This window comes from Ornithorhynchus anatinus, chromosome 12 (assembly GCF_004115215.2).
Source record: "Ornithorhynchus anatinus isolate Pmale09 chromosome 12, mOrnAna1.pri.v4, whole genome shotgun sequence".
In the NCBI taxonomy this organism is placed as follows: Eukaryota; Metazoa; Chordata; class Mammalia; order Monotremata; family Ornithorhynchidae; genus Ornithorhynchus; species Ornithorhynchus anatinus.
Window position 1 is genome coordinate 10,459,802 of NC_041739.1, and position 12,240 is coordinate 10,472,041.

At 49.5% G+C, this 12,240-nt stretch overlaps 1 protein-coding gene across 1 annotated transcript in view; it reads left to right on the top strand.

Annotated features, from left to right (window-relative positions):
* Positions 1-12,240, top strand: part of SH3RF1 (SH3 domain containing ring finger 1) — a 187,524-nt gene that overhangs the window by 159,699 nt on the left and 15,585 nt on the right. The window contains exons 7-10 of the mRNA XM_029076818.2: positions 894-1,051; positions 2,839-3,009; positions 7,617-7,876; positions 10,407-10,765. Of these exons, the coding sequence (XP_028932651.1) occupies positions 894-1,051; positions 2,839-3,009; positions 7,617-7,876; positions 10,407-10,765 (948 nt within the window). The remainder of the gene's footprint in view (positions 1-893; positions 1,052-2,838; positions 3,010-7,616; positions 7,877-10,406; positions 10,766-12,240) is intronic.

A 12,240-nucleotide genomic window follows, 5' to 3' on the forward strand; every position in this document is an offset into this window, starting at 1 on the left:
AGCCGATTTGTGGTTTCTAGATCACATTCTGTACTTATTCCCTTTTTTCCTTTGATTCAGCTCTTGGTGGACTGGTTCAGAGAGGGTTTTTGGGCAGGCTGCTTTGTATGTCTATTTTCCCAGGAGTGTTGGTGTACAGACCCTAAAGAATTATCTGAGGTTTTATAGATCAGAAGGTAACAATTGCTCCATTGATTTTCAAAAGAAGCAGAGTCCCTGTAGACAGAACCCCGGCTGCAGGCTGGGCCCATAAAGGAACCCGGCAGCCTTTCACTGGTGTACTTGTTAAAGATTACCAACCTTGATAGTGCTGAATTTCAAAAGCTGGCAAAGTGAAATGGAAGAATAAGCCAAAGTGGCAACAATAGCACAGTGACGGTGGACTGCCAGGCCTGCCATTGTGTGTGCTTTTTGTGGGCCGCGAATCAAAGATAATTTTCCTCTGAGGGGAGCGGTTTGGGGTGTAGTGGGGCTGAATTATTTTGAGTTGCCTTTCCGTTTCAAGTTACAAAAGCAAGCACGGAATAAGACCCATCAAGCAGTGGGACATTAAAGCCGTCCCTTTGGAGGACTTCTGGATTTTGGTCAAGTCCTGGCTTGAGATGCTATTTACATGAAAATTAGACACAACACTTTTATCTTCTCCAGCTGCTGGGAGGACTGCTTACCTGTTTTCTGAGTGGGCTGCTGGGATGTCAGGTTCTCGAAGGAGAGCAGAACAACCGACACCAGGGCCAAACCTTAGCAAGCGTTCTGACAGGGCCTCTCCTGAAATGCCTTTCCCATGCCTTTCACATACCACCACCCCTGCGTCCCCAGTGGAAAAACCCTTGAAGAACCTGTTTTTTCCTTTGTTCTTTCTCTCCCCCCCGGCCCCTTCTCCTCCATTCCAGAATATGAATCCTCCTCTCCCCCCACCTCCTCTCCTGGCTGCTGCAGTCGTTGCCTCCACATCGTCTTCAGGTGCCACTGCTTCCGGTCTGGGACAAAGACCCACCACAGGCCCCACGGACCAAATCGCGCATCTTCGGCCGCAGGCCCGACCGAGCGTGTAAGTGGTGGAGTTTTCCGGATACGCCGTTTTTTTAAAAAGCCGAGAAAAGTCATGTACCATTTACGATTGTTTCTGGCATGGTTATGGTATTTATCGTTGTTCATTATGTGCTGAAGTACTCATACGGTTGGTACTCGATACTCTTACCACATTATTTCTGCTAATGTCTGTCTTCCCCTCTAGACTGTAAGCTCGTTGTGGGTAGGGAATGTGTCGTTTAGTGTTGTATTGTACTCGCCCAAGTGCTTAATACAGTGCTCTGCACACAGTAAACTCTCAATAAATATGATTGAATGAATGAATGGGGGCTGACAATCGAAGCAGAAAAAAGTAAAATAAAAAGAAAAGGAAGACGTGCCCCAGAGCCATGAGATAACCTTCCTGAGGTGGTTTGAGGTGGGATTCTGGATCACTGGGGACTCATGGAGACAGGCAAAAGCTCCCACTCCATTGTAAACACAGCTAAGAAGCAACTGCAACTCACTGGGGTTTGACGTGAGGAATGTCCCCCAGCCTCCTTCCTGTGGGCAGTGGGCCGTTTATAGAGTAACGAGCAATGGCTGCCACACTGTCTTACCACCACCCGTGAGAAGTGGGTAGGATGTTCTTTGGCAGGATGGGAGGGGGTCAAGGTGGCTTGGTGTTTCCCCTTTCGTCTTCTGACCACAGCGGCCAACCAAGGTCAATCACTCAAACGATCAGTGGTGTTTATTGAGCACCCACTGTGTGCAGAGCAGTGTATTAAGCTCTTGAGAGAGTCCAGTACATTAGAGTTGTTAGTCATGGTCTCTGCCCTTAAGGAGCTTACATTCCTATCGGGCTTCTCTTAACAAGAGCATGCGGTGGAGGGTACGGGGGCAGGTTGCCCCAATTGAGCAGCTGAGTGCCGAGCCCACCCTGGGACACAGAGCACTTTATTCGAGACTGGCCGTGGGCTAGGGCGGCGTAGTCGCCGTTGGGTTTGGTGGGTTCTGCTGCTTGGCGGTGTTGAGAGCGAAAGGCCACCCGCCTGCCCACGGCATCGATGCAATGGGATTAATCTCTCAGTATGGCGTCGTTCAGGCTATTTATTAGCAAGCATGTCTGAAAGCGCCTCACTTCCTTTGGTTTTTCAGATTTGGTGACTTTCCTCGCCACGCATCACATTCAGCGGTGGCCGCCTGAGACCGCACACTTGGCCCGGGAGTTGAAAGCAGCACGTGGGGCTTAGGCTGAGGGGCTTTAGGTCCCACGTGTCCCCCTTCACGGTTGCTCTCCACATCTGGTTAAGCAAGCGCCAGCTGAGTTGCGAGCCAAACTTCCGCCGCGGTTAAGATGCTCCCTGGGAACAAATTAGATGCTTTTAGAAGATCCATTAACTCTTTCCCGTCATTAGGACGCCATCCAGAAAGCTAATTTACACACCGGGAGAGCCCAGCTCAACATTTTCTAATCGAAATGGCAGGCCACGTTTCCATTGGTCGGGAGGCCGTAAAGCTGCCAGATTTTCAGGGAAGGGGATTTTCAGCTGCAGTTTAAGGTGTGAGGAAAGTTGCTTTCCTGGAGTACAGCAAGGGGAAATAGGAAGTGGTCCTATATCTAAAGGCCCTGTGGCTATCACCTAGCTTAATCTCTAGTCTGTCAGCTCCTCTCTAGATGCTAAATTCGTTGTGGGTAAAGAATGTGCCTGTTTATTGTTATATTGAACTCTCCCAAGCACTTAGTATAGTGCTTTGCACACAGTAAGCACTCAGTAAGTACAGTTGAGTGAATGAAGGAATAAGCTCGTGTTCATTCCTTTCCAGGTACGTCGCTATCTATCCCTACACCCCCAGGAAAGAGGACGAGTTGGAGCTGAGGAAAGGGGAGATGTTCCTGGTGTTTGAGCGTTGTCAGGATGGCTGGTTCAAAGGGACCTCCATGCACACAAGCAAAATAGGGGTCTTCCCTGGCAACTACGTGGCCCCAGTCACAAGGTACGATATTCACTAAATCACTCTCAAAGAGGAAATTTGTCAGGGGAGTTTGCCACCTGACCAGCTTGGCCTCAACCATGAGGGATGTCTCTCGTTCTCTCTCCCAGTCTGTGTTCACAATTGGTTCATGTTTTGTTTTATTTGGCTGTCCTGTCCTCTAGCTGTGGTAGTTCTCTAGACTGCAACTGTCTACCAACTCTTTCAAATTGTACATTCCCAAGCACTTAGCACGATGTTCTGCACACAGTAAGTGCTCTGTGAATATCGTTGATTGATTCATTCATTGATAGGCGGGGGCGGGTCTCTATTCATAAATGTTGTGGCTCACAGGGTGTTCATGTTAAATGCTGCGTTCAAGATAAATCGCAAAAATGTCCCAGTCAAGCTGGATAGTCATTCCCTGATTGGTTAGTCCTTTTTGGCTGCAGGGCTGAGTCAATCAGTAAGATTTATGAAGTGTCTACTGTGGGCAGTATACTACCTTTTGAAGGTGAGGAATTTGCAAAGTTGAGGGATTTGTCCAAGGTCAAACGTCCAGCAAATGGCGGAGGTCTCTTGACTCTCAGTCCCGTGCTTTTTCCACTGGAGTACACTGATGGAATGTCCCCCAACTCATCCAGCCTCAGTGAGAAAGGAAAGGTAGTTGGTCATTAGAAGGCACAGATGGAAAACGCTAAATCATCTCCATTAACTCACTTCTCAGACTTACCAGCTTTTAAGTATATGGCTTAACATGATGACATGTTTGCCTGCTGTTGGCTTTGGTTGTTATGTAGACTCTCAACTTGAAAGGCAGTTGACTGAAATTTTAAACCATGTTGCGTGGCAACCAGATGGTTACAGTATGTTACCATGGGTTCGATGCCTAGTTTCTTCAACTAAACATGTCGATTCAATTATTTATTAATCTATTTCACTCATATGTATTCTTGCTGCTATCAGTTATATCCTTGTTTTTCCTTTTTGTCCCGCTGTTTTTAAATCATTTTTCTCATTTTTAACTTTAGAGAAGCAGCAGAGTGTCGAGGATAGAGCACGGGCCTGGAAGTCAGAGGGTCATTTGTTCTAATCCCGGCTCTGCCGCTTGTCTACTGTGTGACCTTGGGCAAGTCACACTTTTTCACTTCTCTGGGCCTCAGTTACTTAATCTGTCAAATGGGGTTTGAGACTTTGAGCCCCACATGGGTCAGGGATTCCGTCCGGTCCGATTTGCGTATATCCACCCCAGGGCTTAGTACAATGCTCTCTCCCGAAGACACGGTCTCCGCCGCCGCTCTCTCCAGCGGAGGCCTCTCCTTCTCCCCCAGACTCACCGGTAAGGGAGGAGGCGTCGGCTTCCTCCTCTCGCCCCGTTGCCGCTTCCGCACTATCCCTCCTCCCCCCTCCCTCTCCTTCCCCTCCTTCGAAGCCCATATCATTCGCCTCTACCACCCCCTCCAGATACTTGTCGCTGTCATCTACCGCCCTCCCGGTCCCACCTCCGACTTCTTCAGCCACCTTGACCCCTTTCTCACCTTCCTTCTCTCCTTCTCTCTGCCCACTCTGATCCTTGGAGACTTCAACATCCATATGGATGTACCCGACGACTCCTCTGCCGCCCGCCTGCTATCCCTCCTCGACTCTGTCGACCTCCTCCTCCACCATACCGCGCCCACTCACCGACTCGGTCACACCCTCGATCTCGTCATCTCCTACCACTGCACTATCTCCTCCCTCACCGACTCTGAAATCCCTCTCTCTGACCATAACCTTCTCACCTGCCTCATCTCTCACACTCCCTCCCCCTGCAAATCTTCGCTACTGTCCCACAGAGACCTCCTCTCTCTCGATCCCATCCGTCTTTCCAAAAGCATCTCTCCTCACCTTGCCGCCCTGTCCTCACTTCCCACTCTCGACGATCAGGTCTCCGCTCTCAACTCCACCCTCTCTACTCATCTCGACTCTCTCGCCCCCCTTTCCCTCCGCTGCTCTCGCTCCACTAACCCACAGCCCCGGATCACCTCCTCCGTCCGCCTCCTACGCTCCTATGCTCGAGCTGCCGAGCGCTGCTGGCGAAAGTCCAAGCACCAAGCCGACCTCACACACTTCAGATTTATCCTTTCCTGCCTTAACTCCGCCCTCTCCTCCGCCAGGCAAAACTTCTTCTCCTCCCTCATCGACACCCATGCCCGTCACCCCCGCCGATTGTTCCGGACCTTTAACTCTCTCCTTAGGCCCCTTGTTCCTCCCCCTCCCCATCTCTCACCCCCAATGATCTGGCCACCTATTTATTTCCTCACAAAAATCAACACAATCAGGTCTGAGCTCCCCAAAGTCACCCCTCCACCTCTCCCCTCCCCCCCACCAACCCTCTACCCTACTTTCCCGTCCTTCCCTGCAGTATCCTCAGAGGAGATTTCCTCCCTCCTCGCAAGTTTCACCCCCTCCACCTGCGCCTCGGACCCCATTCCCTCTCACCTTATTAAAACCATCGCCCCTGCCCTCCTACCTTCCTTAACCTCTATTTTTAACCACTCAATCTCCAATGGCTCCTTCCCCACTGCCTTCAAACATGCCCACGTCTCCCCCATCCTAAAAGAACCCGCTCTTGAACCCACTTCTCCCTCCAGTTATCGCCCTATCTCCCTACTACCCTTCCTTTCCAAAATCCTAGAACGAGTCGTCTACAATCGCTGCTTAGAATTCCTTAACTCCCATTCTCTCCTAGACCCCCTCCAATCTGGCTTCCATCCCCTCCACTCTACCGAGACTGCTTTCTCTAAGGTCACCCGTGACCTCCTTCTTGCCAAATCCAATGGGTCCTACTCCATTCTGATCCTCCTTGACCTCTCTGCTGCCTTTGACACTGTCGACCATCCCCTCCTCCTCCATATCTTATCTCACCTTGGCTTCACGGACTCCGTCCTCTCCCGGTTCTCCTCTTACCTCTCTGGCCGGTCATTCTCGGTCCCCTTCGCTGGCGCCTCCTCCCCCTCCCATCCTTTAACTGTTGGAGTTCCTCAAGGGTCAGTTCTTGGCCCTCTTCTGTTCTCCATTTACACTCACTCCCTCGGTGAACTCATTCGCTCTCACGGCTTTGACTACCATCTCTACGCAGATGACACGCAGATCTACATCTCCGCCCCTGTCCTCTCCCCCTCCCTTCAGGCTCGCATCTCCTCCTGCCTCCGGGACGTCTCCACCTGGATGTCGGCCCGCCACCTAAAACTCAACATGAGCAAGACTGAGCTCCTCATCTTCCCTCCCAAACCCGGTCCTCTCCCAGACTTCTCTATCACCGTGGATGGCACGACCATCCTTCCCGTCTCTCAGGCCCACAATCTCGGTGTCATCCTTGACTCGTCTCTCTCTTTCACCCCACACATCCTATCCGTTACCAAGACCTGCCGGTTTCACCTCTACAATATCGCCAAGATCCGCCCTTTCCTCTCCACCCAAATGGCTACCTTACTATTACGGGCTCTCGTTATATCCCGGCTAGACTACTGTGTCAGCCTTCTCTCTGACCTCCCTTCCTCCTCTCTCGCCCCGCTCCGGTCTATTCTTCACTCCGCTGCCCGGCTCATCTTCCTGCAGAAACGATCTGGGCATGTCACTCCCCTTCTTAAACAACTCCAGTGGTTGCCTATCAACCTCTGCTCCAAACAAAAACTCCTCACTCTAGACTTCAAGGCTCTACATCACCTTGCCCCTTCCTACCTCTCCTCCCTTCTCTCTTTCTACCACCCACCCCGCACGCTCCGCTCCTCTGCCGCCCACCTCCTCACCGTCCCTCGGTCTCGCCCATCCCGCCGTCGACCCCCGGGCCACGTCCTCCCGCGGTCCTGGAACGCCCTCCCTCCTCACCTCCGCCAAACTGATTCTCTTCCCCTCTTCAAAACCCTACTTAAAACTCACCTCCTCCAAGAGGCCTTCCCAGACTGAGCTCCTCTTCTCCCTCTACTCCCTCTGCCACCCCCCCCTTTACCTCTCTGCAGCTAAACCCTCTTTTCCCCCTTTCCCTCTGCTCCTCCACCTCTCCCTTCCCATCCCCACAGCACTGTACTCGTCCGCTCAACTGTATATATTTCCATTACCCTATTTATTTTATTAATGAATTGTACATCGCCTCGATTCTATTTAGTTGCCATTGTTTTTATGAGATGTTCTTCCCCTCGACTCTATTTATTGCCATTGTTCTTGTCTGTCCGTCTCCCCCGATTAGACTGTAAGCCCGTCAAACGGCAGGGACTGTCTCTATCTGTTGCCGACTTGTTCATTCCAAGCGCTTAGTACAGTGCTCTGCACATAGTAAGCGCTCAATAAATACTATTGAATGAATTGAATGCATGTCTGGCACATAGTAAGTGCTTAACAAATGCCACAATTGTTATTACTATTATCATTGTCTCTTGGTCTCCCCCATGAGATAATATATTCCTCAAGGTCAGGGATGGTGTTTTTTGCTCTTGGTACACTCTGCCAAGCCCTTAGTCCAGTGCTCAGCACAGAGTAGGTTTTCAGTAAATACCATCGACTGGTTGATTTATTTTCTGTAGACATTCCACGATTCGCTTCATTTTTCTATCCCTTCCCCAGCTAACCAGATGTGTTTCTCTGTTCAACAGGACAGTGACGAGTGCTTCCCAAGCTAAAGTCCCTATGCCAACCACGGGCCAGGCGGGCCGGGGGGTGACCGTGGTCAACGCTTCGACAACGGGGGCGCTCTCTCAGAAAGCCCAGGGGAACGGGCTGGCCGGGGGATCCGGTGCAGTCCCCACTGCCGTGGTCTCCGCCGCCCACCTCCAAACCAGCCCTCAGGCCAAACTTCTCATGCACATGACCGGCCAGATGACAGTCAATCAAGCCCGCAACGCTGCCCGGACAGGTAAACGGGAACCTACCCTGTCAGTTAGTCAGGATTTATCGAGTGCCTACTGTATGCAGACCTTGGGAGAGTACAGTATAACAATACAACAGACATATTCCATACCCACAACAAGCTTATGGTCTAGAGGACCCAGTCCCATTTGCTACACACAGAAATCGCCAGCTCCCATGTTCCTAGTATGGAGCGAAGACTGCAAGGCCCTTACACTGGTACCCTTGGCTGGCACGAATAGTAATAATAATAGTGGTATTTGTTAAGCACTTACTATGTGTCAAGCACTGTACCAAGCACTGATACAAGCTAATCAGGTTGGATTCAGTCCATGTACCACATGGGACTCATTGCCTTAATCCCCATTTTACAGATGAGGTGTCTGAGGTACAGAGAGGTTAACTGATTTGTCTAAGGTTAACCAGCAGACAAGTGGTAGAGCCGGGTTTAGAACCCAGGCCCTTCTGACTCCCAGGCCTGTGCTCTCTCCACTAGGCCATGCTGCTATTTGACATGAACTGGATGTGATCATCTTGTGTCTACCCCAGGGCTGCTTAGCACAACGCTTGGCCTGTAGTAGGCATGTAACAAATACCACACCGATTATCCCCCACCAAGACTGTAAGCTCCTTGTTGGCAGGGATTGTGTCTTCCAACTGTACCGTAGTTTCCCAACACCTAGTACAGTGCTCTACACATTTCAATCAATCAATGGAATTTATTGTGTACTTACTATGTGCAGAGCACTGTTCTAGGCACTTGGGTTTATACAGTTTGAAAGAGTTGGTAGACACTTTCTGCCCATAAGGAGTTTACAATCTAGAGAGGAAGACAGTATAAATAGATAAATTCTGGATATGTACATAAGAATTATGGGGCAGAGGGTGGGGTGAATTATCATTGGTTGATTAAATGAGCAGAACAAATTAGTCAATGTAAGTGAATTCACACTAGGCCAATTGAATCAAATGTGTTTCGGTTTGCCCACCAAACAGCACTGACCCACTAATCCCTACAGCCTGAATGAAATCAGCATTTATGAGATTTTCTTAAAAATTTGAGAATACTGCTCCCCTCGCCAAAACAGGTCTGCACATCCCTAGTTCTGCTCCAGTCAGTCAATTGAAAGTTTTTATTGAGGGTCTCCTTGTGCAGAGTGCTGTACTAAACACTTTGAAAAGTATGATACAGTACACGCAATCCCTGCCCACAAGGGACTTAGAGTCTTTAACACGAAAACTTGCAAATTCCCACAAAGGTCTCCCATGGACTATTCATGGGGAGAAAAATAACAAACAAGTGGAACAAGTGTGGTGTTGTGGTATTGGGGCCATGGGCACATGAAAATTCAGGGCTGCATTGAGGAAGGGCAGCTCTGCACACTTCATGACGATGGCCAGGAAAAGACACCTTGGTGTCTGTGTGTGTCTGTGAGAGAGGGATGCAAAACTCAGCAGTGAGCACTGTGCTTTTTGGGAGAATGCTTTTCCTTCTAGTTCAGTTTTGATTTCAATTTAGAGCACCCCAAAAAGCAGAACTGTAGTGTCAAAAAAGCATGTAATAACTCCTTGAACGTGTGGATGGATGGCCGCAACAAGGAAGTTGATGGAGGACAGTTTTGTTTTGTTTTAATGGTTTTGGTTAAGCGCTTACTATGTGCAAAGTGCTGTACTCTGTACTAGGGTAGATACAAGCTAATAAGGTTGGATGCAGCCTGTGTACCACACAGGACTCCCTGTCTTAATCTCCATTATACAGATGAGGTAACTGAGGCACCCCTCTAGAATGTAAGCTTATGGTGTGTATGGAATATTCTCCCCAGAACTTAAGTACAGTGCTCTACACACAGTAAGCACTCAGTGAATACGATCGGATGAATAAATGAATGAAAGACACAGAGAAGTGAAGTGACTTGCACAAGGTCACACACACAAAAATATCAGAGCTGGGGTCAGAACTCAAATCCTTCTGACTTCCAGGTCTCTGTTCTAACCAATAGGCAACGCTACTTCTCCTAAGGTTGAGATGCTAGACTAGTCCTCAGTTGCTGATTTCACTAAAAATGAACTCGCCGTTTGAAGGCACTGGTGGAGATTTCTGTAAGTCCATAGCACACATGGAATTCAGGGTGGGGTTCACTACCTTCAAGCCGTATCACTCTTGGGACATTGTTAAGAGCTGGCTGGATTGCCAACTGTTTTGAAACATACCTCCAAGTCTGGTTTGAGATTACCAGGGCAAGAGTCAGAGCAGAAAGTCCTTCGACATCTTGAGTTTACAGCATTCTACACTTTCATCTAGCGTATCAGCTGTACCTCCACATCCCGGTGCTAGTTGTTGATCAAAAACGGTCTGATCTGTGAAGGAAAATTCTGTTTAGTAGTAGTTCCTCAATGGCCCGGGACAGAAGGCCTCAAAAATCTCTCTCATTCGGTTTTCCAGGCATAGTTGGGAGTGTCAGCATTCACGGGATTTGCTAGAAACGACTCCTTTTTCTGTGAGCCGTGAGCATTAAAGTTTTGTTCTCTGCTCGTAGTTGCGGTCCACAGCCAAGAACGCCCCACCGCAGCCGTGACCCCGATCCAGGCGCAGAATCCGGCCTGCCTCATCCCTGCAAGCGTGATTCTGCCCCATCACTCGGCACCCCAGCCTCCCCAGCCTCAGCTTTCAACCTCCGTGGCTTACGTCACCGCTGTCAACATCAACCGGGCAAACGTCCCGCTAGCCTGTGCTGCGGGGGCTTCACTCCCTCCTGCCAGCGCTTCGGCCTCTTCACTGGAGGCAGAGCTGAACGGCAGGCCTGGAGCGGCTCTCCCCGGCCCTCCGGCCTCTCCCGAGAATGCCGCGGCCTCGTGCGGGGGCGGCGGGGCCCCCAGACCGGACAGAGACGGCAAGGTGGTGGCTTCTATCTGTTTATCTCCCCGGCTCGGGGGTTGGGGGTGTCTTCTGTCTTCAGTCAGTCATTCGTAGCCATTTCAGTCCTATAATGGGCAGGACACTAAGCTCTTGGGAGGACATGATGCAGCTAGAATAATAATAATTGTGGTATTTATTAAGTGCTTACTTGGTGCCGGTACTATACTAAGTGCTGGGGTGAAAACAAGCAAGTCAGGTTAGAAGCAGGCCCTGGCTCACAAGGGGCCCACAGTCTCATTCCCCCCATTTTTCAGATGAGGTAACTGAGGTTCAGAGAAGTGAGTTGACTTGCCCAAGGTCACAAGTAGTGGAGCCGGGTTTAGAACCCACGATCTTCTGATTCCCAGGTCCACGCTCTATCCACTACGCCGTGCTCCTTCTCTACATGATCCCTGCCCTCACAGAGCTTGCATTCAAGTTCCCATCCACCCCCTTAGACTCGAAGACCCAGGTGGGACAAGCACTGTGCCCAACCTGATTACATTAGTACAATACTTGACACATAGCAGATACCAAAATTATTGTTATTATGGTTGTCATTATCATCATTACCATTATTATCATCACTGGGGACCTAACATCTGTTTGTGAACACTTCCCCCTCCAACAAGCCCTTTGTTTCTCTTCTCCTTCCTGCTGGCTACCCACTTTGGAGCCATTTATTCCAGTTCTAGCTGGAGAAAGGAAGGGTAAGAAAAGTGTCACTCATTTGCTGCTTGGAAGAAGCCGATTGACATTATGGGATTCAGTGAGGGTTTTCGGCCATCAGATGATTTCATTATCCTTGGGCTCTCTGCCGCCACCCGGCAAAGAACGTGGACTTTTGGCCGCTCGGTTTGTATCTAAGTGTTAGAAAATTCAATCAGAATGTCTAATGTTAATGGAATGAGTTTTTAGCTCTCCCTTCTGGTCAGGTTTACGAGGGCGTTCCGATTGGAGCAAGAGTGCAGCGTTAGGCTGCCTGTCTGATTTTTAGAGACTGGCCAGAAATGAGGTCGGGAAGACAGTGAGCAGAAAGGGAAGATGATGATGACTAGCTGGAAAATTAGATTGGTTCAGTCCTCCAGGGGACTCTCTTATGGACCTTTCGTGGATTTCCCTTCAAAAGTATTGCTTAGGACTCTGATGCCCCAAGGCCCTCTTGAACTCCCAACCACCCCATTCCCTGGTAATGTTCTTGGGCCTGTTTAAATGGCAAGGTATGCCTGTAAACACGAATTTATGAGGAAGTTAACCTTGCAGCCTACTAAGAAAGTTAATATTTAATTGTCGGTTTAACATGAAAGTTTATGAATACAGAAGATTGGTGTCTGTTCAGAGGGTTATAATTAACAGAATAAAATTAATCCAGAGGGCCTTGATAATTTTGCGTTCTACTAATATCATAAAGGGGAATGATTTTGCCACCTAGAATGTGGAAGCTTGGGGAAATGGAGTTCCTGGGCCATTTTTTC